Source organism: Octopus sinensis, linkage group LG19 (genome assembly GCF_006345805.1).
Source record: "Octopus sinensis linkage group LG19, ASM634580v1, whole genome shotgun sequence".
Classification (NCBI taxonomy): domain Eukaryota; kingdom Metazoa; phylum Mollusca; class Cephalopoda; order Octopoda; family Octopodidae; genus Octopus; species Octopus sinensis.
In genome coordinates, this window is record NC_043015.1 from 39,096,491 (window position 1) to 39,122,820 (window position 26,330).

Consider the following 26,330-nt stretch of genomic DNA (forward strand, 5'->3'; position numbering starts at 1 on the left):
CTGCGAAGTATATTTGTTTCTGATTTATTGGTTAAGAAATTAATTAGACATTTCGGGATTTTATCCTCTCATTTGTTGTTCATGAGGACAATTCTAAGAATTCTGTTTCTTCATTGTGTAGAACTTACTCTTTTACTTGTTTCAGTCATTTGACTGCGGCCATGCTGGAGCACCGCGGGACTTAATCTTTGTAAGCCCAGTACTTATTCTATCGGTCTCTTTCTGCCGAACCGCTAAGTGACGGGGACATAAACACGCCAGCATCGGTTGTCAAGCAATGCTAGGGTGACAGACACAGACACACAAACATACACGCACACATACATACATATATACGACGGGATTCTTTCAGTTTCCGTCTACCAAATCCACTCACAAGGCTTTGGTGGGCCCAAGGCTATAGCAGAAGACACTTGCCCAAGGTGCCACGCAGTGGGACAGAACCCAGAACCATGTGGTTGGTAGGCAAGCTACTTACCACACAACCACTCCTGCACCTTGTTTCTGAAGGTTTGACTGTAGAACTGCTGGGTATTGAAACCGTTATGTTCTTGTTCTCCTGAAACAATTTCCTAATTGTTTCGCTCAACAGCTGTGTGTGTATAACAATTAGAAGGTATAATAATAATTAAATGTATATAAAGATTGTAATTGTTTAAGAACATGTCCTTGTCTACCGTTTCTTATTTTCTGTCGTACTTTATTCTTGTCTTTTGTCTTATAATTAAGACCATTAATATCTCCACTTCTCTTTACATATTTAATCAAGTAATTACTAAAGAGTAAGTGGGATTTAATTATATTCTACCGTCTATTGTATTTATAACTTTCTCATTAATGGAACAAGGTTAGTGGTGGTGGTAGTGGTAATATTTTTGATTAGGTACATGGTCCACTTTTTGTAGAGTCAAGTAAATACAATCCATTATATTACTGGTACTTATTAACCTTTGGGAAAATAAAATGTAAAGCTGACTGAATTCTGAGCTGGGAAGTATGCAAATGGTTGTTGTTGTAAAATATCTGATTCCACTCTCATTAATTAGGGGAATTGTTCTTATATCTATTTTTTTATTGCCTACAAGGGGCTAAACAGAGAGGGGACAAACAAGGACAGACAAACAGATTAAGTCGATTACATCGACCCCAGTGCATAACTGGTACTTAATTCATCGACTCCGAAAGGATGAAAGGCAAAATCGACCTTGGCGGAATTTGAACTCGGAACGTAATGGCAGACAAAATACTGCTAAACATTCCGTCTGGCCTGCTAAGGTTTCTGCCGGCTCACTGCCTTGAAGCAATTTGATACCACTGTCTAAGACCTATCCTTTGTCTTTGTAACAGTTGACTATGAGGCTACACACACATCTGTGTATGTGCTACTTTATGTGGGTGCAGGCCTGGTCACTTGGTTTAAAATGTTTGCAGTCATGATGCTTTGTGTATGATCCAACTGCATAGCATCTGGGGCAGATGTTTTTTTAGTATAACCTTCTGTTGATTCAAGTCCTCTGAGTGAAAATGGGTAGATGCAGCCCATCAGATGGACGGCTTTTGCCATTCAGAGGTCCAGTTTTGTCAGACATTAATGCAATGAATTGGTAGTTCAGATGGTCAAACACTATCCCTTATACATTCATTCTTGATCCTTTCTACTGGAAGCACAAGGCCTCAAATTTGTGGGAAGGGATTAAGGTCGATTACATTGACCCCCAGTCCATAACTGGTACTTATTTAATCAACTCCGAAAGGATGTAAGGCAGAGTCAACCCCGGTGGAAGTGAATACAGATTGTAGCAACAGATGAAATACTTATTTCTTTACTACCCACAAGGGGCTAAACATAGAGGGGACAAGCAAGGACAGACAAATGGATTTAGTCGATTACATCGACCCCAGTGCGTAACTGGTACTTAATTTATTGACCCTGAAAGGATGAAAGGCAAAGTCAACCTCGGCGGAATTTGAGCTCAGAACGTAACGACAGACAAAACACCTATTTCTTTACTACCCACAAGGGGCTAAACACAGAGAGGACAAACAAGGACAGACAAATGGATTAAGTTGATTATATCGACCCCAGTGCGTAACTGGGACTTATTTTAATCGACCCCGAAAGGATGAAAGGCAAAGTCGACCTCGGCGGAATTTGAACTCAGAACATAACGGCAGATGAAATACTGCTTAGCATTTCGCCTGGCATATTAATGATTCTGCCAGCTCGCCGCCTTCTCTAACATTCTTGATGCATTACATGATGAAGGCATTAATTAAACATTTAGAATTTTCTTCTGCTTCTTTCATTTGGACACCATTTCTTTCTTTTCATTTTTTCTTTTTTTTTTCTTATTGTTGTTCAGTTTTTACAGTTGTTGCTAAAATTGTTTTTCCAGCCTTTCTGCTGCTGCTGATCTGCAACAGTGCTCTTGTTGTTCTTGGTGATCTACTTCACATAGCACATGCCCCAAACTATGTCACCTTTTTTGAAAGGCCTACCAAAAGTCTGTCAACCAGCAATATTCCCAAGATGATTTCTCATTCCTTTGGACTTTCTTCTTCCGTAAGTATTTATTTCATTTTTATAATGCAACCACTTTCAACATTCTTCTAGATGTATTCTGGATATACTCTTTTACTTGTTTCAGTCATTTGACTGCGGCCATGCTGGAGCACCATCTTTAGTCGAGAAAATCAACCCCAGGACTTATTCTATCGGTCTCGTTTACCGATGTAAACACACCAGCATCGGTTGTCAAGCAATGTTGGGGAGACAAACATACACACACACACACATATATATATACATACATATATACGACGGGCTTCTCTCAGTTTCCGTCTACCAAATCCACTCACAAGGCTTTGGTCGGCCCGAGGCTATAGTAGAAGACACTTGCCCAAGGTGCCACGTAGTGGGACTGAACCAGGAACCATGTGATTGGTAAGCAAGCTACTTACCACACAGCCACTCCTGTGCCTATATGTATTCATTATTCATTATGAAGTAATGTACCAGTAAATGGTAGATTTATTTTTCTATAATTTAAAGGGAATTATAAAAAAAAACTAAGATCTTCACTATGTGTCAGGACATTGCTGTATGATTTGACATATTTGTTCTGGTTTAATTTCAGCCAATGGACTGGGATGGCATGTTACAAGGATCACTTTTCAAGAAACCAAAAGCTAATGTGATGATGACATTGTTGGGCTACGATGGAATTGAGCAGTCACCAGTAATGCCAAAAGCAGTTGTTAAATACACTGTTCAGAATGTAAGTAACATGTTCATTTAGTCACACCAAACTCATCATCATCATCGTTTAACATTTGTTTTCCATGCTGGCATGGGTTGGACAGTTTCACAGGAGCTGACCAGCTGAAGGGCTGTTCAGGTCCCATGTCTGTTTTGGATGCCTTTCCTAATGCCAACCATTTTACAGAGTGTACTTGGGGCTTTTACACAGCACCAGCATGGGTCCTTTTTACATGGCACCAGCACCTACAAGCCTGCAAGATTCATGATGCTCAGCTGGCGAAGGTTGCAGGGGATGAGCCTGTATGCAAGGGCCACCACTTCTTCCTAAATTCTGGTTGGATTATAGAGATTAATACAAATTAAGCTTGAATCATTAACCAGTTTTTGTTTTGCACCAAATATTGTACAAGTTTTTGTGCTAATGATAAGAATGCTTAAAGATAGTTTTAAACCAACTTCTATGTGCCTGGCCTGCTATGAAATAACAGCTAAATCACACTTAAATCAGGAAAGGACACATTAAACAATGTAGTCCTAGCTAACCGTAAAACACTGTGCAGATCATAACTGGAATGAGAGCATAGACCTGCTCAGTTTTAAGTTAACCTGAGATTAAACATTACCAGTTAAATCTATTAAAGGTTGTCTGTATATATGTTTGAGTTGATGCAAAGACAATTTTTCATTATATCATGTTTTATGTAATTTGTTGTTTAACTTTTCACTCATGTTGTTTGTTATTGTTCAATTAATTTTCCATTTAACATTCATCAAAAGTCAGTGTGAAGTTAACGTTTAAAAAATGGAATTTTTTTTCTTTTATTTTGAAAGGATGTTCCATTTGTGGATTTCAATCAAGTTGTTGATTCTCTCCTGAAGAATTCATTTGATATGGACCCTTTAACAGTTCAACTTATGAGTGACACCCAGGTAAGAAGAGATCCCCTTACTTTTGATGGTTTCATAACTAATATTGCCTCATATTGCCATCACATTGGTCTGTTTGAATTGTGTTCAATGTAATTATATGTAGGACTTGCCTCTCCTCTTATTGGTCGTTATTTTTATAATATATTACCTGCTTTACTATCATCTCTGTACCTTTCTATACCTTTAATGCAGTTTGTTCTGCTGACGGCATTGAGACCTGACACCCTTTATTTGAAGATGGGAGACTTTCAGCATGTTGTTTTCCACGTTTCCCTTTAATTGTTTCATTCTATTCATTGTTGGATGTAATGTTGAAAGAAAGGACTCCCGAAGCCCACCACCACTGAAAAGTGCCGGTGAGCTTGTCTTAATGAGTTCACAATTATGTGTTCTTGTCTCCCTTACTCTGTCACTCGTGACTCTCTCAAATCAAGCACAGAATCTGAGAGTCACTGACTCATAGGGACTGATAAAGTATCCTCTCTCTTGCTCACCTTCTTGTTCCTTGAGAATTTGCTCTGGCACCCTTTCACTACCTCCCTTTTATCTCCTTCAGCTCTGTATCTCTTCTATCAAGACACCCCTGCTGATCCCTTTCAACACTTTACACCCACCTCCACCTTCCTCTCCCTTGTAACTCCTCCTAGTAGTCGGAGCTTTTCCCTTTCCTTTTTTCCTTGTTCTTTTCCATTTTGCAAGTCACATGGTAACCTCACTCGTGCCAGTGGCATAAAAACAGCATCCAGCATCCACTCTGTAAAGAAGTGATTGGTGTTAAGAAGGGCATCCAGCAAAAGAAACCATGTCAAACCTACATCGGAACTTGATGCAGGTTTGCCACTCGCCACCTCCCTGTCAAACCATCCAATCGATGCCAGCATGGGAAACAGACATTGAATGAGGATGTTGATTCCATGCTGGCATAGGTTGGACGGTTTGACAACACCCTGTTAGCCTGGGGGCTATGTTGGTCTCTGATGTCTGCTTTGGCCAAGATTTCCGTGTTTGGATGCCCTTCCTAATACCAACCACTAAACAGTGTGTGTCCTGGGTGCATTTTCTTGTGGCCTCTGCACTAACGAGGACACCCAAGAGAGTTGCAAGATAAGGCCAAAGACCACTTGGCAGTTGCGGGTGTGCAGTGTACTGTTTTTAAATTCGAATCTGCTCCGTTTCTTTTGCAGACAGTGGATGTGCGGTCAGATCATGACGCTTTCAAGAATATGTTGTTTACGCCATCAAAACTCTTTGACCGTTTGTTTGAAACCGATTCTGTGATGAGTCAGTTTGATATTGGTACTGTGAATGTAAGCCACAGTTCTGACGCAACATTATTAGCTGAGCTTCAGATGATTATGGACATTATGAAGAAGGTAGGTGGCCTATTTCTTGATTTCTGTTTTTACTGCTGTCCTGTTTCTTGATTTCAGTGAAAATGAAAGTATTTTAGTGCAGCAAAACATTGCAGAGGATTAGTGAGATGATAAGGGATGAAAGGATAACGAGATTATGGCTTATTAATGAGGAGTGGAAACTTGTTTTTATTCCAGAATTATCAATAGGAAAAAAAAACCTGTTGTATATATCTGCGTTTTAAATTTGTGACGCTGATTATACTCTCATGTATAATTTACATGGGAGTATCATCTCATGATGATACTCCCATGTGAATACTCCTTGAATGTTTGAAAGAGTCTGTTACTCATGAAAAAATAATTTATAAAACATTCTGCACTACATTTGATCTTTTAAACTTCAGTTGTTAATGTTGGAAATATTTAATTATAAAAGTTAGTGATGCTATTTAAAAAAAGTTTAATTAATTTCTTTAATTACTTTTTTTAAAACAATTTTGATTCCATTTGTAATTTCTTTCCATTATGAATTAATTGAGATAACTTTTACTTTATATTTCGTTTTTGGATTTGATTTGTAAGATTCTTTATGTGAGTTTGTGTGTTGAAGCATATTTTGTTTTATCTGGGGAGGGCCATTCTCTTTTAGTGCCTTATTATTTAACACACTCACCAGTTAAGTTTCCACTCATTTACTTATTTATTTTTCCTAAAATCTTTGTTGCATCTTGCAACCTTTCCAATAATATTGAAACGGTTGCAAGATGCAATGAAAATTTTATTTTATAGTTTTAGGGAATTTGATGTAAATGAAGCGACAGTTATATATTAAATTTTTAGATGGTTTCTTATTTCAATTCTATAATTGTATTTTATTGAAATCAGAACAGAGCTAAAATTTTATTTTAATTTTTTTTTTATTAATAATTTCTGGGTTTTTTGTTCTCTTTGGTATTTTACATTTAGTTTGGAACTTTCTGATTTCCATCAGCGTTTCTAAATTTCTGCTGGATCAAGTTGGCTTTTCTGTGGCATTTCCTGCCATCTTTATACATCAGGCAGTTAGTGTGATGGGAATGATGTTAAACAGAAATTAGATCATTGAACTATCATTAAGAAAATTGCTGAAAGATGGAATGTATATTATAATAGTTATAGAGCAGTAATTGCTTGGATAATACTGGCTGCCATCTAATTGGAAAGGTAATAATGTAATTAACAGACATTGTTACTTGATCTTTCAATGGTGACCTTTCCATTGTTTTCAGTAACGACTTACAAACGATGTCCACCAATAGCACTTCTCTCTTTAATATGCATTTGTTGTCTTTTAAACATGTTTCTTAGAAACCTAAATACTAGTTTGTTTATATACAAGCACAAACGTGATGCTAAGTTTATTCCCACTGGTGACATTTTGGGTAAGTGTCTTCCAGTTGTCAGTGGATTTGCTTGACGTAAACTGAAAGAAATCCAGTGTGTGTGTGTGTTATTGTCTCCATGTCTTGGCATTGTGTGGTAGTTGTGAACTTCTCCATCATAGAAGTAGTAATTGTTTGTTTTCAATCTTCCATGGAAATCTTTCCCGCCTTGGAGAAATATTACCTTGCTTGGAAGTATCCATCCATAGAAAATCTGCCGCAACAAATTCTGTGTGATCCATCCAAGCATGGAAACATGGATGTTAAAATGTTGTTATGTAAGAGAAATATACTCGGAGTATAATTTAAAAAACAACTCCAATATTAAATATTTTAAACTTTAGAAATGTTATTTTGTGGAAAGGGAGTTTTAGATCATCATCATCGTTTTACATCTGTTTATCATGTTGGCATGGGTTAGGTGGCTTGTCATGGTGTGAGCCACCCTGTATTGAGTGCTACTGCTATTAAAAATGAAGTGTTTGTATATTGGTTATTGGATGTCCTTCCTAATGCCAACCACTTTATGGTGTGAACAGTAGTTTGGAGGGTGGTGGAGGGGTACCTTGTGAATAGGAAACGTAAATTTAAAGGGTACTCAGTACCTGAAGTGTGTAGATGTAAAAAGAGAGGGAAGAATGATGACAGCAATGGGTATTTGATGGGGTGGGATAGGGGTATGATATATATAGAGCAAGCCTCATGATAGCAAAGGAGAATGGGCACCAGCCAGCTCAAAGGTTGGGGTGGGCTGCACCTGCCTACTTCCGTTGCTATGGCATTGGGGACAAAACCCAGATCTAAAACACTGGATGATAATTCAATAACCAAAGGGGCATACGTTTGCTTAGGTGACCTAGGAGGAGAATTAGTAGGTGAGGAGCAATGGACCTTAGGGGAGAAACGATGGATGGGAAGAAGGCAGGGATATGTTGGGGGTAGTGTGTCTTGGCAATGGCAGAGGTGGCCAAAAATAAGGGTTGGTACCTTACTTAGGAAAAGTGAAGGGTATGATAGAAAAATGCTGGATTATTTGGTTATTATTTAATATTCAACTTTTGTGTTTCAGTTAAAAGATAATCCCACCTACACAAGAAGCAAAACTCCAGACTTCTTCTCGTTTTCCCTGACTGGGTTGCAGAGAATGGCTGAACAACATGGCAAAGATTCGCCAAAGCTCCTCTCTGCTACTAATCTTCTCAATCAATTTGTTGACAAGGTAAGACAATTTTTTTATTTATAAATCTCATCTTTATCACTCCTGCATTTCTCTATACATTCATTAGAAAAGAAAAAACTGGTTTTTCCTTTGATGTCTATGATTACTAATGAAATATGGCTTTTGAGACAATTTCTATTCCTGGGAGAACTCAAGCTTCATGTTGTCTCTTCTATCACAGTTGTTGTTTTTGGAGTATATGTGTTTTGTTGTTGTTTAGCCCTAGGCTATCCATGATTAAGCTAACAAATAATCTAAAGCATTCCAATTGTGACTGTCCCATCTTTTATTTAGATTTAGTATATTTATGTCTACATCGTCTTCATTAACTTTCATTCCTCTGGGGTCATTGTAATTAAAATGCACAAACCCCCTTCAACCTCTTGTTTTCTCTCTACAAAATATTCAATTACAAAGAGCAGAGTTTATTCATTTATTCCAAGAGGTTTCTCTATGTTTTCCACTCAGTTTTCTGTAGAATGTGATGTTGTGACCCTCAGTCTAACATCTGCAAGTCTCCAGATTTGAACACACTCATGCATGTGTGCACGCGCGTGTGTGTGTAGTGGTTCTCTCATACATCTCTGATGTTTGCCTAAGTCTACCTACATTTAATGCAGAAATGTTTCATTGCTATACGCACACACCAGCCTTCACACAAACACCCACTCATTTCCACACACACACACACGCATTCAGGTCAGTAGCTGAGCAGATCCAGTCGTGTTTACTTCCCTTTACATTGTAAGTTTAAACCTCGGCTGAGTTGACTTTGCCTCTGGAGTTTTTATTTATCTTATAATCAAAGACGTCGTTCCAACCGTGACCCTCGCATCTTTAAACAATGTATTTAGATCACATTATCCAATGACATTTTTTTAAAGATGATCAGATGTGGTTTGAGAGGAATTTGGTTGCTATTTCAACAGGCCAAGTGACCCCATGAACGTTTCCTCTTTGGTTTGACTCTCTGCTGTGGTACCAGTCATACACTGATGTAGAATCAGTCACGTTCATTCCTTTCTCACCAATATTTCTCATGTAGTTCCACGATGTCTGCAACTGGAAGCCAAAATATTTTCTCTCCTCAATTTGTCTGTAATTTATAGAGCGACAGTGATTATCTCCCTTAGAACACTTTTTTTTCTTCTCTTCCCACTTAAACTGGTTTTGTGTAATTAACATAGTTCATTAGTGACGACGCAAACTATCATTTAATAACAACAACACGGCTGTTTCTATCTCGAGAAACGACTGCTTTCTGTTGATTAGACACAAGTGTTTATATTTGAGTCGGTTGGATGTTGTGGCGTTCATGACTTTTGCTGATGAGTTGAAAATCTGAACTCAGAAAGACGGACAAAATCCTGCAAAGCATTTTGCCCAACATGCTAATCATTCTGCCAGCTTCCTGCCTTAATAATAATAATAACAATAATCTTTACTATTATAGGTACAGGGCCTGAAATTTGGGGGAGGGGGACTAGTCAATTACATCGACCCCGGTATTTCACTGGTACTTAATTTATCGACCCTGAAAGGATGAAAGGCAAAGTTGACCTCGGTGGAATTTGAACTCAGAACATTGTGGCAGACAAAATACCGCTAAGCATTTCGTTTGGTGTGCTAACGATTCTGCCAACTCCTCACCTTAATAATAACAATAATAATAATAATAATAATAAGGATGATAATAATTCTTCCTGGTTTTTGGCATAAAACCAGTAATTTTAGGTTGCTGGGGTAGATAAGTTAATTATATTGATCCAAGCGCTCAAATAGTACTTTATCATATTGGCACCAAAAGGAATAATAGCAGTATTCCTGTTATAGGTATAAGGTCTGGAATTTTGAAAGAAGGGGACAGTTGGTTACATCGACTTCAGTGCTTGACTTTTACTTCATTTTTGAACCCCCATGAAAGGCAAAGTTGACCATGGTGGAATTTGAACTCGGAATGTAAAGATGGACCTAAACACTTTGCCCTTGTACGCTAATGATTCTCCCAGCTTGCTACCTTACTACTACTAATAATAATCCTTTCTACTTTGGGCACAAGGCCTGGTATTTTAGGGGAGGGGACTAGTTGATTATATTGACCCCATCCCCCCTAGTGTTTCACGGGTACTTAATTTATTGACCCTGAAAGGATGAAAGGCGACCTCGGTGGAATTTGAACTCTGAATGTAATGACAGAATGCTAATAAGCATTGAGCCCAGCATAATCTTTGTGAAGATTTATACATTAGGGTGTTTACAGTTTGTTTTAATTATCACTGCTCACCAAATTGTTGATGCTCCCACATCAGAAAGGGGGTCTTGTGTGTGAGCTTACCACTGTCGATATATATAAAGTATATATTGACTGAAGGGGTGATGTATTTCTGTTGCTAATTAAGCATTCCAAGGAATGAAGTGGTTTCTCTTGTCAAGGAGATTAGAAATTTTTCTTGATGAATATTTGATGAGAATATTTGAATTTAGATATTTTCTGCTAAATAAGATTAGGCATCTATAGGCGCAGGAGTGGCTGTGTGGTATGTAGTTTGTTTTCCAACCACATGGTTCTGGGTTCAGTACCACTGCATGGCACCTTGGGTAAGTGTCTTCTACTATAGTCTCGGGCTGACCAAAGCCTTGTGAGTGGATTTGGTAAACAGAAACTGAAGGAAGCCCGTCGTATATATGTATATATATATATATGTATGTGTATGTGTGTCTGTGTTTGTTCCCCCCAACATAACTTGACAACCGATGCTGGTGTGTTTATGTCCCTGTAACTTAGCAGTTCGGCAAAAGAGACCGATAGAATAAGTACTAGGCTCACAAAGAATAAGTCCTGGGATCGATTTGCTCGACTAAAGGCGGTGCTCCAGCATGGCCGCAGTCAAATGACTGAAACAAGTAAGAGAGTAAAGAGTATCTTTAGGCTGTAGACAGGAGTTGGGTAAATATCATGGATAATAATAATAATAATATAGGCTCAGGTGGTGGTTCTTGTTCAATAGATCCATGTTTGCCCTAATCCAAGAGATGTTCCTTATGTGATTATCCCATTTCTGTTCAATCGTAACATATCTGGGATTACATTATATCCGTTTCCTTTCTTCAACCAGAGAAGATGGAAGAGTGATTTGGTGCCTTTTTGAACACACTACATATGTATGTGTGTTTAGGGGTGCGTGTATACATACACGCACATCCCTTTAGCATTGAAACAGCTCTATCAAATGTAATGCTTATTAATTCACTCTGTTTTGAATTAATTATGCATTATCTCATAGCTTTGAGATTTTCATGATGTGATTGTTTATTTAGAAGGAGATTGTTGGGTAGCAGGGTAGAATAAACGGGCAGCAGATATGGCTGGTTGAAATGTTCTCCCTCTCTCTCATATATATATATATATGGATGTATGTATGTGTATATATGTATATATGGATGTATCATCATCATCGTTTAACGTCCGCTTTCCATGCTAGCATGGGTTATGTGTATATATGGATGTATGTATATGTGTATATATGTATGTATATGTGTATGTATATGGATGTATGTATATGTGTATATATGTATGTGTACGGATGTATGTATATGTGTATATATGTGTATGGTTGTATGTATATATGGTTGTAACAACAAAGTCAAACCAAATAGTGATGTTTTGAGATCATTTAATACGTACGTTTCAGGTTTTGCGTAATATACAATAGAAAATGCATCCATTTCGTAAACCTTCCTCAGTCAAAGCATCTCAATCTTTGCATAATGGATGTATTTCCTATTGTATATTATTGCAATCCTGAAATGTCCATATTAAATGACTTCAAGATCTCACTATTTGGTTTGACTTCTTTGTTACATCTCATGCGATTCGATGCCAGTACAAACTGGCCAGTCTAGATTGCACTCTAACCACAATTTGGAGTAGTTTGTTATATTTGACTCAAGTTGAAAATTCTACTATCATACACTGCTTCTGAATGCAACATGTTATATATATTGATAGGTATCTATCTATCTATCTATTTATAATATAATAATAAGAGTAAATAATTTCTATAATGGTTTTTAAAAAAGACCACAATTATTTATCTATCTATCTATCTATCTATCTATATATATATATATATATACATATATACACACATATACATAGAGAGAGACGCACATATTCAACTGATTACAAACTAATGAACTTGTGTTTTGGTCATAGAATTTCCCCCCCCCCTTTTTTTTTTTTACTTTCTTTCCTTCCTTTTTCTCTTCATCAATGAAAAATAGTCAAAAAACAGCAGTAGCCCCAGGCGTTTTGTCTTTGCAATGTGAAACTAATAAATCAACGTTTTTATACACGCACATACACAAACACACACACACAGTCACTCTCACTTTAATAAATACTATAGAATAAATATTATTTCTATAATATTTATTAAAGTGAGAGTGACTGTAATTTAGTTTTACTGAGATTTCCATAGTTTTGTAGTAGTAGTAGTAGCAGCAGCAGCAACTGTTTTCATAATTTTATAGGACTAGTAGTAGTAGTAGTCATTTTTCTCAGTTTTGTGGTAGTAATAGCTATCTTCATGTATAGGGCAGCCCAAAAGTCACGAAAGGGTCTAAAATTTTAATAAATTTGTTTTAATTACATATTTTCATTTGTAGTTTACCAGAGATGATTTTTCATGCCTCACATGAGGCATTTTTTCATTTCCTATAAACATATTGTAGATGCTGCTAAGGTATCGTTAATTTAAAACAGAACATGAATGGATTATAACCCCTTTGTGGCTTTTGGATCACCCTGTAGCATTTTATCATTTCTGAAAATATGCAGTTCCTCTATTAAGGAAGTTATTAATTTTTCTAATTATTAATGTCATCAGTCTTTACTCTTTTTTACTTGTTTCAGTCATTTGAAACAATGACTGGAGCACCGCCTTTAGTCGAGCAAATTGACCCCGGGACTTATTCTTTGTAAGCCTAGTACCTACTCTATCGGTCTCTTTTGCTGAATCGCTAAGTTACAGGAACGTAAACACACCAGCATTGGTTGTCAAGCGATGTTGAGGGGACAGACACAAACACACACACACATATATATATACATATACGATGGGTTTCTTTCAGTTTCCGTCTACCAAATCCACTCACAAGGCTTTGCTCGGCCCGAGGCTATAATAGAAGACACTTGCCCAAGGTGCCACACAGTGGGACTGAACCCGGAATCATGTGGTTAAGCAAGCTACTTACCTCACAGCCACTCTTGCGCCTATAATTACCAATCTCTAACAATTGTTCCCATTTCTTCATATTCAGAACATCTGACAGAACACTTTACCCATTTTTTGTATTTTTGTCTCAAAAAGTCACAGCAATGATCTTTGATAAACTTTTACACTGATCTCCTTTCAGTTGTAGAAGTTAACCAATTCAATGTTATATGTTAATAAATTAAATTTCAACTACAATAGATGACGGGGGTGGAGATCTGATCATATTGTGTCTGGAGCCATGGAATCTGTGCCAGGGACAAAATATTTTAGTATAAATAATTTTGACCAAGTTTGGTATCGTTTGATATTGGGTTGATGGTTCTAAGGACCGAACGATGTTACCTCGTTCCTTTTCTATTCCGTACCCTGGATAACTGAAAAAATAAACAAGCTAAAACGACCACTTGGAACAGAAGTTGGTTTTACTGTCTTTTTAAGTCAAGTTTGTTCTGTCAACTGTCTTGGCACAAACTCAATTGTTATGTCTGTTGGTCGTATTAGATTTGCTATTTATCTATCACGGGACTCAATGGAGATGACATAGCAATACTAAATTAGGGATCAGTAATTAAATCAAGCTAGAGTGTTACTAATTATTAAAATAATTAATCTATGCAGAAGTTTCTCCAGAAAAATATAAAAGCAGACTAACAGATATGCAACAGAATCAACAAGATCAATTGCTACTAAATTTGGTTTCAAATTTTGGCACAAGGCCAGCTATTTCGGAGGCAGGGGCTATGTTGATTGCATCGACCCCAGTGCTCAGCAGGTAGTTATCCAAAAGGATGAAAGGCAAAGTTGACCTTGGCGGAATTTGAACTCAGAATGTACAGACAGGTGAAATGCCACGAAGCATTTTACCTGGAAGCTAAAAATTCTACCAGCTTGCTGCCTTGTCACTAATACTCAATGTCATTTACAGGGCTTTTAGGGCTCCCTCTTCCTCAGCTTGTATCTTGTAATGCAGGGCTTCAATTGTTCTCCCTTACACACTTTGTGGCACAGGGCTATCGTAATGTCCTCTTACACATTTTGTATCGAGTTTTTAAATCTGCTCCCCCAATTTTTTTTTTCATTTAAATATTCGATAACACACTCAGTATTGTAGAATTTTTCAAAAACCAAAATTAATCATATATGTCTCCTGACATCACCATTTAACCCTTTCATTACCAACCTGGCTGATACCAGCTCTGGTTCTAAGTACAAATGTCTTGTTTTCATAAGTTCTGAATCAAAATCTTCCACCAAACCTTAGTCACAATTCCTAACATCAGCTAAATGATAACGAAGTTATTTTACTAAATTCTTTGTTATATTTGAAATAATTGAAAGAAACACAGCATCTCAACAGAAATACAGTAATGAAAGGGTTAACGTCTGTTTTTCATGCTGGCATGGGTTTGACAGTTTGACTGAAAACTGGAAAGCCAGGGAACTGCACCAGGTTCTGATCTGATCTGGCAAGGTTTCTATGGCTGGATGCCCTTCCCAATGCCAACCACTCTGAGAGTATAGTGGGTGTTTTTTATGTGCCAGTGGCATGGGTGCCATTGACCTGAAACCAGCACCAGGCACAACTATGGTCTCACTTGAATTGACCGGTCAACACAAGCACGGTATATCGCCAAAGGTCTCAGTTACCTGTCACTGTCCCCATGAGACCCAACACTTGAATGTTGCTTTTTACCCATACCACCAGCATGGGTGCCAGTCAGACGGCACTGGCATCAGCCATGATCATGATTTTACTCGGCTCGACAGGTCTTCAGGTCTATAAATTATTGTAGCTATTCTTCTTGTTCAGGACAATGGAATATGGCCATGCTGGGATAGTGCAGAGTTTTATTAAAATAGAATGTTGGGCTAAAACCAATTCACAGAAAGTAGTTGTCGTCTTTTGGCTAAAGAAAAGACAAGGAAGCTAACCATGGGAAGCATGTTAAGGTTCAATAATGGTATGTGAAGCTGTGGCGCTGATTCTTGAAATTTGTAGTGAAGAAATTTATTTGATGGATCATCCTTGAGAAGATTATAGAACTTTCAGTTCAATAGTTCTGTGATTGTTAACATTAAAAACCGTTTTGTTGACTTAACTTGATTAGACTTTTGGTAAACACATCGTTACATTAAATTTACTTTCTTTTCCATTTTTGTATTTGAATTTTCAAAAATTTCTTTAAAATTCTGCTGGTTTTTGTTTGGTTTTTTTCTGTCCGAGATAAATGATGAGTGTTAAAATGTGTTGAAGTCGAGATGAGCATCGACTAAAAACTGGCATCTGTTTTTATTTAAAGATTTTGGCTTTTGTAAATGCTTTAGCAACAAGCACAACTGTGGAATTATCTTTCAGAATTGGTCAATATTGCGAGAAGCCTGTTCAAATATTGTCTTTCAAATGATTTACAACAGCAATATTTAAAGTTTGAACTTCATTACATGACTCTATAACCTATTGTTTATTTATTCTGTGTTGAAAGCACCATTCTCAATACGTACACACACACTCACACACACACGCACACTAATATAGTGCAAGCTGGTATCATTCCCTTTTTTTTACTTTCTACCAATTATTTTCAAAATAAATAACAACTTGCTCCAGTTTATCATTATTGATGATGAATTATATTCAAATATTATCTTAAATTTCTAATTAAATAGAATTTAGATTTTTAGTTTTATGCCATTTGCCAGTTTGGATTTTTCAAACTGTTTCATTGATTTTGTTGGTAAAGTATATTTTTGGCAACAATATGTTGGGATTGCCTGATATCTGACTCTGCTGGAATCTTAAATGCAACAGGTTGCCTCAAATGTAGCCGGTTGCTTCTAATGTGTCAGGTTGCATCAAATGTAGCCAGTTGCTTCAAATGTAGCAAGTTGCTTTAAATATAGCTTGTTGCCTCTAATATAACAGGGTGTTTCAAATGTAGCAGGGTGCCTTAAATGTAGCAGGTTGCCTTGAATGTAGCAGGTTACTTTTAATGTAGCAGGTTTCCTCTAATGTAACATGGTGCTTCAAATGTAGCAGGGTGTCTTAAATGTAACAGGGTGTTTCAAATGTAGCAGGTTACTTCTAATACAGCAGGTTGCCTCTAATGTAGCAGGTTGCATCAAATGTAGCCGGTTGCTTCTAATGTGGCAGGTTGCCTCAAATGTAGCAGGTTGCTTTAAATATAGCTTGTTGTCTCTAATATAAAAGGGTGTTTCAAATGTAGCAGGGTGCCTTAACTGTAGCAGGTTTCCTCTAATGTAACATGGTACTTCAAATGTAGCAGGTTGCCTCTAATGTAGCAGGGTGCAGCGAATGCAGCCAGATGTTTCAAATGCAGCAGGGTGTCTTAAATGCTGTGTTTCTATGGTAACAATTGATCTTTTAGTGGACAAAATCTAACATTTTTTCTTGACTTACATAAATAAAACTGATTCAGAACTTTGGGACTGATATTTACCTGAGGATTTCCTAATGTATTTATCATCATCATCATGATGTCTATTTTTCAATTCCTGAATGGGTTGGATAGATCTTCATTGCTATTCTCTCTCATCTCATCTATTGAAACTAAATTTCGTATAGTTTTGTCTGTCTCTCATCTTTAACCTACCCTCCTCTCTGTGTCCCCATCCTTCATTGGTTGTGACAAATATTTCTACAACTTATTCCAGCTGTAAACGGTATCAAAGAATTGGAATTGGTGAACTCTCAGAATTTTATCAAGATTTCCTGAGCCACTGCCAATGTCATATCTTTTTCATATTCGTTATGAAATGGAAGAAACTTTGGTTGGGAAATGTTGCAGCACATTTTCCTGTCTAGCTTTTTTGAGACAAATTTTGTTAGTTTTGTTCTTGTAAGAAGATTATTGACTCAGCACTAACGATTGATCACACTCACAGAATGGAACATGCTGTAGTGTTGACCATACTTTGCACCTGTCATACATAGAGGAAACTTTTACCTTCTAAGTTTATGGATAATCTCAGTTGTTCAAAGGTTTTTGACTCATTTTAAAAACTTGATTATATTTTAATTAGTTTGTCTGTAGTTTTTTGGCAAATTCTATCAAGAACCAGGCCATCAGCAGATAAATCTTAGCAAAGATAATTCTTGTGTTTGTTTATATCTTTGAAAAGTAGAAGAAATAGAACTGGGCTGAAGACGGTAAAAATTCCTCACTGATCTTAAATCTATATATATATATATATATATAAAGCTGAAGTTGTCTGTGTATGGCAGGTTTGGTAGCCTTCAACTAACACTATCTCCTCCAAGACCCTGCGGCACAAGTTGACCAAAATTGGGAGTATGATAGGAGAAGGCTTGCTCTTCATTCCATAGAAATCGGACCATGTTAACACCAAAAATTATTTACATCAAAAAGGTGCTTTTTTTTCTATGAAAATCCCTATTTTTATGATTTTTTCTTACTGCTGTGTCGCCATTTTTCGGTGTATTTCAACCAGAAAATGGTTCACTCAAAGAGAATAACAAGCTACATAATGCAAAATGTTTACTTTTCAAAAATTCCAATTCTAAAGGGTCGAAACAAACCCGAGCAAAGGCCGGGCGATACTGCTAGCATGTTGATAAAACATTTCATCAAATATTTCATATTGAATAAACGGTGAAACATTTTGATACATTAGAAATTATTTTCTTCCAAGCATCAAATCTTCCTAATTTGGTTTTAAGTTGTTGAATTCAGAGAAACCCCTTCTCCCCCTCCTTTTATTTACCCCCCCACCACCACTATTCAGTTGTCAGGTTAAAACTTTATAGATTTAGTTTCTGTAATTAGTTTGAACTTAGAAAGCAATGAATAATTGCCTCCAACTCCCATTTCATTACTCTGTTTTTTTGTCATCTTTTGTTTCTGAATTATGGACGATTTATTTACTTTCCATATTAATAGTTATTCTATTAATATAGGTGCATTTCCAATTTTGGATTCTACTCTTTTCAATTTATTTTATTGTGTTTGTATTTCTTTTTACTGACAAAAGCTTTTAAAGTAAATTATCTAAAATGGTTTCTCAAGTGTAGTGAGATGTGCTTCGGTGAATTGAATATTATAGAGAGCAAACAGAGGGTGGGGGAGCGAGGGGGTGGTGGGCTTTGCCGTGGCTGTTTGAATTTGTGTAAGGCGACGGCAGCGGCGGCGGTGAGCGAGAGAGAGATGATAGCATGATGTCAGCCAGCAACCACAATGTAACAAAGATGTAAAAATATTAACTGAATGCTTGGGTGGGAGGCAGGCGGGACATGTGTGGGTGGGGTGGGGGGGCGAGGGAAAGAAAGAAAGAAAGAAAGAGAGAGAGAGAGGAGCCACTTCCTTCAGTTGTACAGACCTCTTTGACATGGCAATTAAGTAATTTTTCAGTGAAATAAAATTAGCAAATATCAATATATGAGAAGTTGCTTCTAAATGGAGTGAAATCGTAAGCACTCTACAGATTGAACTTGAGATATTAACTCTTTTGTTCACATCATAATACATGTCTATGAATATAATTTCTTAACGAAACGAAAGCTCCTCGTCTGAAATGTTGTTTGTCTGCTTTTAATGATAATAGATTCGCTGAAGGACCATTTTTTGTCAAGTACAATCTTATTCAAATGAAGAAAAGAAAAGAAAAAAATTGAAAAACAAACAACAACAACAAAAAATATCTAAATATAAAATAAAAGGTTAAAGAATAAAAAAGAAAAGAAACAATCTTAACCTTAAATAGGCACTCAAACAAAATGGTTTTTGTAAAGATGCATTATATTTATGTTCCTTTTAATTTCACCTCATCATCTTACACATTACTTGACATTTTTCTTAAATATTTCATTGAAAAATATTGTATTGGTCAATTGAAATATTGTGTTTACCAATCCATAAAGCAGTCATCATAATCATCATCATCATCATCGTCGTCGTCGTCATTCTTCTTATTATTTTTATTGTTGTTGTTGTTGTTGTCGTCATTTGAAATTAAAAAGGAGTTCTCTTCAATGAGATGTTTAATGATAATAAAAAAACATTAATATTTCCCCGCTGTTTCCATTTATTTTATTAGCCATGTTCTTTCTCGTTCTTCGTCTGTTTTGCATTCTTTGTTGAATCTGTGTGAAATTCATTTTAGCTAATTGTTAATCAGTTTTCATTAGTTAACTTAAAGTTCTATTAATTATGTTGATGTGTATTTATTTTGAAGACGCAAACCGTGCGAGTTACTCTGTGTGTGTGTGTGTGTGTGTGTGTGTGTGAGACGATGACACTTCTTTTGTAGGTATGAGAGAAAGAGAGAGAGAAAACGGTTTTAAGTTTTGGAACTCTTTGACAAATGATGTCACTTTTACATAACAATAACCACAATAATAATAATAATAATAATAATAATAATATTTGATAGGCACAGGAGTGGCTGTGTGGTAAGTAGCTTGCTTACAAACCACATGGTTCTGGGTTCAGTCCCACTGCATGGCACCTTGAGCAAGTGTCTTCTACTATAGCCTCGGGCCAACCAAAGCCTTGTGAGTGGATTTGGTAGGTGGAAACTGAAAGAAGCCCGTCATGTGTCATCATCAGCATTGTTTAACGTCCGCTTTTCATGCTAGAAAACTGTCACATATTTGTATATGGGAATATATGCATGTGTGTTTATATATATATATGTTTGTACCCCTACCATCGCTTCACAACCGATGTTGGTGTGTTTATATCGCCGTAACTTAGCAATTCGGTAAAAGAGGCCACTAGAATAAGTACTAGCCATGCAAAGAATAAGTCCTGGGGTCGATTTGTTTGACTAAAGGTGGTGCTCCAGCATGGCTGCAGTCAAATGACTGAAAGAATGAAAAAGGCTTTTTTGTGTGTGAATATGTTCAGGGAAGTGCACTGCAAGCTATGCACCACACACACGCACAGACCAGAACAGTTTGGTCATTGCAGGTACACCACATATTACCTAATTAATTGTCCACACCTTATAAATATCTCCTTCTGCTCCTCCTCCTCATCCCTTTCCTATATTTCTTTACAAAGCAAGGGCCATGGCTGTGTGGTAGAGAAGTTCGCTTTCCACCCACCTGGTTTTCAGTTCAGTCACACTGCACAGCACTTTAGATGCCTTCTACTTATAGCACTGGGCCAGCCAAAACCTTGGGAGTGGATTTGGTTGGCAGAAACTGCTAGAAAGCTGCGAGCTGCCAGAAATGTTGGCACGCTGGGCGAAATGCTTAGCGGTGTTTCGTCTGCTGTTATGTTCTGAGTTCAAATTCTGCCGAAGTTGATAAATTAAGTACCAGTTACGCACTGGGGTCAATATAATCGACTTAATCCGTTTGTCTGTCCTTGTTCGTCCTCTCTGTGTTTAGCCCCTTGTGGGTAGTAAAGAAATAAGAAACTGCTAGAAAGCTGTCATATTTTTATATATGTGAATATATGCATGTTTGTGTGTATATATTGTATGTATGTATGTGTGTGTATATATTGTATGTGTATATATATATATATATATATATGTGTGTAAGTATATATATGTGTGTGTGTATGTATATGTAAGTATATATATATATATATATATCATCATCATTTAACGTCCGTTTTCCGTGCTAGCATGGGTTGGACAGTTCGACTAGGGTCTGGGAAGCCAGGAGGCTGCACCAGGCTCCAGTCTGATCTGGCAGTGTTTCTACAACTGGATGCCCTTCCTAATGCCAACCAATCTGAGTGTAGTGGGTGCTTTTTACGTGCCAGGGGAGGCTGGCATTGGCCACGATCAGTTAGTGCTTTTTATGTGCCACCGGCACAGAAGCCAGTCAAGATGGCGCTGGCATCGGCCATGTTCGGATGGTGCTTTTTATGTGCCACCGACACAGGTATCACAACTACACGCAAAAGGGTTAAGTGATCCCTTTACTTGAAGAAATGGCTAAGGGTTAGCATCAGGAAGGCCTCAGATAACAATTTCCACTTGTGCTTGCACAGAAAAATAGACATACAATGAATGAACATCATTACATCTATGATAGACTGTAATTTGGATCTACCTTAAATTTTGGGATTCAGTTATATTTTATATCTTTGACTATGTTGACATGGGAGCATGTCACAGGGACACCTTCCACATGAAAGACGTACAGTCAAGTGCATGTGCTAACCTGATATAAGTGAACTCCTCCACTCATTTAAATTTAAAAAATAAAAAATATGCTTCACTGCTTTATATATGTTAACCTGCACTTAAAGAGTCAGGTTAGAAAATAACAATTTCCTGGTGGGGATGGTGGTGGCGGTGGTGGGTGATGGCGGTGGTCACGTAGGTTGTGATGATGGGTGAAGTAAGAGGAAATAATAAGGAAGTATGAGGAATAAGTATTTGACTTACTTTTTTGAGATGTTAAAATCTAGGACTAAATTTTGGTTGCTGACTGACTGATTACAAAATAGAAATTACTTGCATGTGTGCGGTGGGAGAAGTGGTGCCCATTGCTTTTCTGGGTCCCATTAGTCTGATGGGTTGTTTGTAAACCCCAAGTTAAAGCTGGTACATAAATGGTCAGTGAAACAACTGTGTGGACTCCACCAACACATTGCTGGCTTAATAATAATAATAATAATAATAATAATGAAATTATTGTGCTCAGGTGCACTACAACTTGTCAAAAGTGCGTATAAAGCATATGCAGTAATGTACAAATGTCTGGGAAGTGAACAGTGTATGAGTCAGATAGATGCTTGCGTGTGCATGGAGGGGAGAAAGATCAGGTGTAGTGTTGGTGAATCTCAGGAAACATGGAAGTTTTGAAGGATGCAGTGCTCTAACAACAAACAACTGATGCTGGCAGTTTGTTCCATGCTTCAGCAACTCTCAGCGTGAAAAAATGTTTCCTGAAGTCATGGGAGCTGTGCTGTTTTCTGACTTTGTAAACCTGTCCACGGGTGTTAGACGGGTGGAGTTTGAAAAGGTGCTCAGAGTTATTGTTGGTAAGATGGTTAATAATTTTATGGGTGTCTGCCAAGTCAGCTGCCAGACGTCGGAGTTTCAGTGTGTCCAGGCCCAGGGAAGAAATAAGGCGTTCAGAATTAGTTTGCGACTCCACTGCAGCATGCAGGGGTTTATTATTGAAGAAAGAATAGCGTGACAGTAAGTATGCTGTTTTGGGCCCCAGGGTTCATAAGGGATGGTGTTGCAACAGTGTAGTTGTGTGTGTAGAAAGGGTGTGGCTGGAGAAGGCAACTAAACCCTGAAACATGGAAAGTCGACAGGACATTGATTGGGGTAAGGTCCTGTGACACCTTCAGTAGGTGGATGGATTGATGGGAGAGTTTGAGCCTGAGAGATGAGAGATGGAACTTATAACGCTGACTGTGGTATTTTTGTTTGAAAGTTCTTGAATTGGACGTAGTGATAGAGTTAGTTGGTTATTAGAGTAAGAAGGTGGGTGAGCTGAACTGGCAGAATTGTTAGCATACCGGACAAAATGCTTAGTGGTATTTCGCCTGCCGCTAGGTTCTGAGTTCAAACTCCGCCGAAGTTGACTTTGCCTTTCATCCTTTCCGGGTCGATTAAATAAGTACCAGTTACACACTGGGGTCATTATAATCGACTTAATCCGTTTGTCTGTCCTTGTTTGTCCTCTCTGTGTTTAGCCCCTTGTGGGTAGTAAAGAAATAGGTATTTCGCCCATCACTAGGTTCTGAGTTCAAATTCCACCACGGTCAACTTTGCCTTTCATCCTTTTGGGGTTGATAAACTACATACCAGTGAAATACTGGGGTCGATGCAATCGATTAGTCCCCTTCCCCTGAATTTCAGGTCTTGTGCTTTTAGTAGAAAGGGTTATCAGAATAAGAATATTGCTTTAATGGGAGATTTAGAGGTTGACACAAGAAAGTGAAACTCCAGTGCAATATCCGTACTGAGGTGGTTGCTGAAAGAAAAGAACTGGGTTTGTTGTTGAAGGATGAGGACTTGGAGCAGTGCTGAGGGAAGAGGAGGACCGGGGCTGGTTGGTGCCGTCTATTTCCATCAACATTGAGAAGTGGGAAAGTTTTTATAGTGTGAAAAAGTAACGTAATTTCAACAAATTAGTATTTTCTGTAGATTCTTAATAACCCTAAATTGGATCATTTGTGGCAGACCAGATTCTTATGTAGAACCAATCGACCAATAATAATAACAATAATAATAATAATGCTACTGACAATTCTTTATTACAAATAAAATTACTAATAGGGTTTTTTTTTTTTTTTTTTTTTTGGTTTTTAAGAAGAAAAAAAATCAAAATGTATAATGGTTATTTCTTGGTAATTACTGACACCACTACCCCCACCCTCACCCCACCCCCTTCACTGTGACCACCACCACCACCAGCTTTTACTCTAACCCCCATCCGTTGTGTATGTCTTGGAGTAATTCTGTTAAGTCTAAATAAGAATTAAGAATAATAGTTTAATAAAAGCAGTGTGTGTATAGATGCATAGTCTGTGTGTGTATCTCTCTCTCTCTCTCTCTCTCTCTCTCTCTCTCTCTCTCTATATATATATATATATATATATATATATATATATATATATATACATACATATATGTACACACGTGTGTGTGTGTGTATATATATTTATATATATATCTATATATATATTTATACATACATATATACACACACGTGTGTGTGTGTGTGTGTGTATAAATGAAATAAAACAATTGTAGACGAATTACAAGCAAGACTTAACTGATGAAGGAGAACGAAGAAATATTCTCTTAATTGCTTATCAAAGAACGGAGAGGGAGGGACAGAGGGGGAGGAGGAGGGGGGAGAGCCATCAGTATGAAATTGGCCAGAAAATTACAAAACATTCTTTTTTAATTTTATTATCTAATGAACTATCTTTTCATTGGCTGAATTTGCCAGCTTTCATGTCAATTAGTCTGATAAGAAAGTCCCTCTAATCAGCGAGACAGCCATTAATGAAATTAGCTAAAGTTTGTTAAGCTGTGCATCAACCAATAAACGAAGTTGCGAGCCCGTTGCCGTTATTATTATGAGACTCCGAAAATCAAACATTTTGCAAGACAAAAACAATTATTAGCATTTCGCTGAGGTGTCAGTGTAGTTGGAGAGGAGTAAAGAGAGAAGCACTAGAGTTTTGAGTTCAATTCCTTGACAGGTCTCTTTCAACAAATCCACAAAAGACAGATTTTTTTTTTCATCTTCTTTTCCAATAAAATCTCTAATTTGTTCCATTAAATTTCATCACTCATCAATTTTACTTTTAGCATAAATTACTCTTAATTATTCCATAATTGACAGTGTGTGTGTGTATATGTTTTACATATATGCATACATATATAATGTACCTACACATGCATACACATACATATATATACATATTGATATGTATATATATATATATATACACACACACATACACTCAATAACACTATAAAAATAGTCAAATTTTCCTTAAGAACTTAGTTCACTTTGAAAACTCCACTAATATATGCTATATGATGTATGATGTATAAAAACATATAATATAATAATGAAATTATTGTATACAGTGCTCAGGTGCGCCACAACTTGTCAGAGTATATGCAGTAATGTACAAATGTCTGGAAAGCGAACATGTAATATACAATTAATATCTGTAAATATAAAACCATCTGAATTTCTGAGTACCTCATTTCTTCTAATATAAAATACCTGTACATCATCTCCAAACCTTCTAATATATATATATATATATATATATATACACATACACACGCGCACACATGTAAATACATACACGTATTATATATGCATAAAAATACACATACACCCTCACCACAGCATACATACCATCATGATTCAGCATCATTGTTCCCACATCCACCTTCTCGGGCTCGCATGAGCCAGGTTGATCTGTCTATGACTGGGTGCTCTTCCAGTTATCAACCCTCAACTGTCTTCAACCGAGGTAATATTTTCTGTGGCCAGACATTTTCCCCACAGAAGACTGGAAACAGAAAACCTTGCTTGTATGATGATGACCATCATCATTGACAACCATGGTGGGCTTCTTTCAGTTTCTGTCTACCAAGCCCACTCACAAGACTTTGGTCAACCCAAGGCTATATATAGTGATAGACACTTGTCCCCGGTGTCAGGCAGTGGAACTAAACCTGAGACCACATTGTTAGGAAGTAAGCTATTTAACCACACAGCCATACATGTATCTGTGTACGTACACACACACAATGTGAGGGCACTGGTTCCAGGTTCAATACACACAAATTCAAATCGCAAGATTGTGGAAAAACTAATGACAGTCATTTAAAGTGCTATTTTATGATGTTACTGTTTACTATGAAAACTGAAATAGTTTCATCGTACATCTAGGACTTGACAGGCATTACAAGTGTTTACTATGAAGTGTGAGCTATTTCTCTCAGACATCTCTCTCGGTCACTGAAATCATTCTAATTGCAGTGGAGTCATATTCAAAACCAAACCTGAAGCTGTCATTTGACTGATTTAATACTGACCAGTGTGTGTCTGTTAACCTTCATTGTATGTCCACAGGTTGGTGAGAAGCAATTTGGGTGTCTGGTGGTAGGTGGAAATGAATGCATGTGATAGGAATTATACCTGGTGTCACACAATTTGTGACTGGCTGGTGTTGTTAGATGCCTCACAACTTTCAGCAATAATTTCCCCAATGTTCAAACAAGGCTGAACTTTAGATATGGAGTTGTAATTCTCTCTCTCTCATACACACTTTAATTCAAAATGTTTAAAATTCAGATAAATTCTTCTTAAAAATTAATTTATGAAACTGTTTTTTTCTGTCCCCCCCCCCCCAACAAAATATATAAAGT

At 37.2% G+C, this 26,330-nt stretch overlaps 1 protein-coding gene across 1 annotated transcript in view; it reads left to right on the forward strand.

Annotated features, from left to right (window-relative positions):
• The window catches only part of LOC115222153 (renin receptor), a 33,580-nt gene that overhangs the window by 1,497 nt on the left and 5,753 nt on the right, over positions 1-26,330 (forward strand). Inside the window, exons 2-6 of the mRNA XM_029792293.2 lie at positions 2,397-2,563; positions 3,138-3,278; positions 4,094-4,192; positions 5,377-5,565; positions 8,038-8,187. Of these exons, the coding sequence (XP_029648153.1) occupies positions 2,397-2,563; positions 3,138-3,278; positions 4,094-4,192; positions 5,377-5,565; positions 8,038-8,187 (746 nt within the window). The remainder of the gene's footprint in view (positions 1-2,396; positions 2,564-3,137; positions 3,279-4,093; positions 4,193-5,376; positions 5,566-8,037; positions 8,188-26,330) is intronic.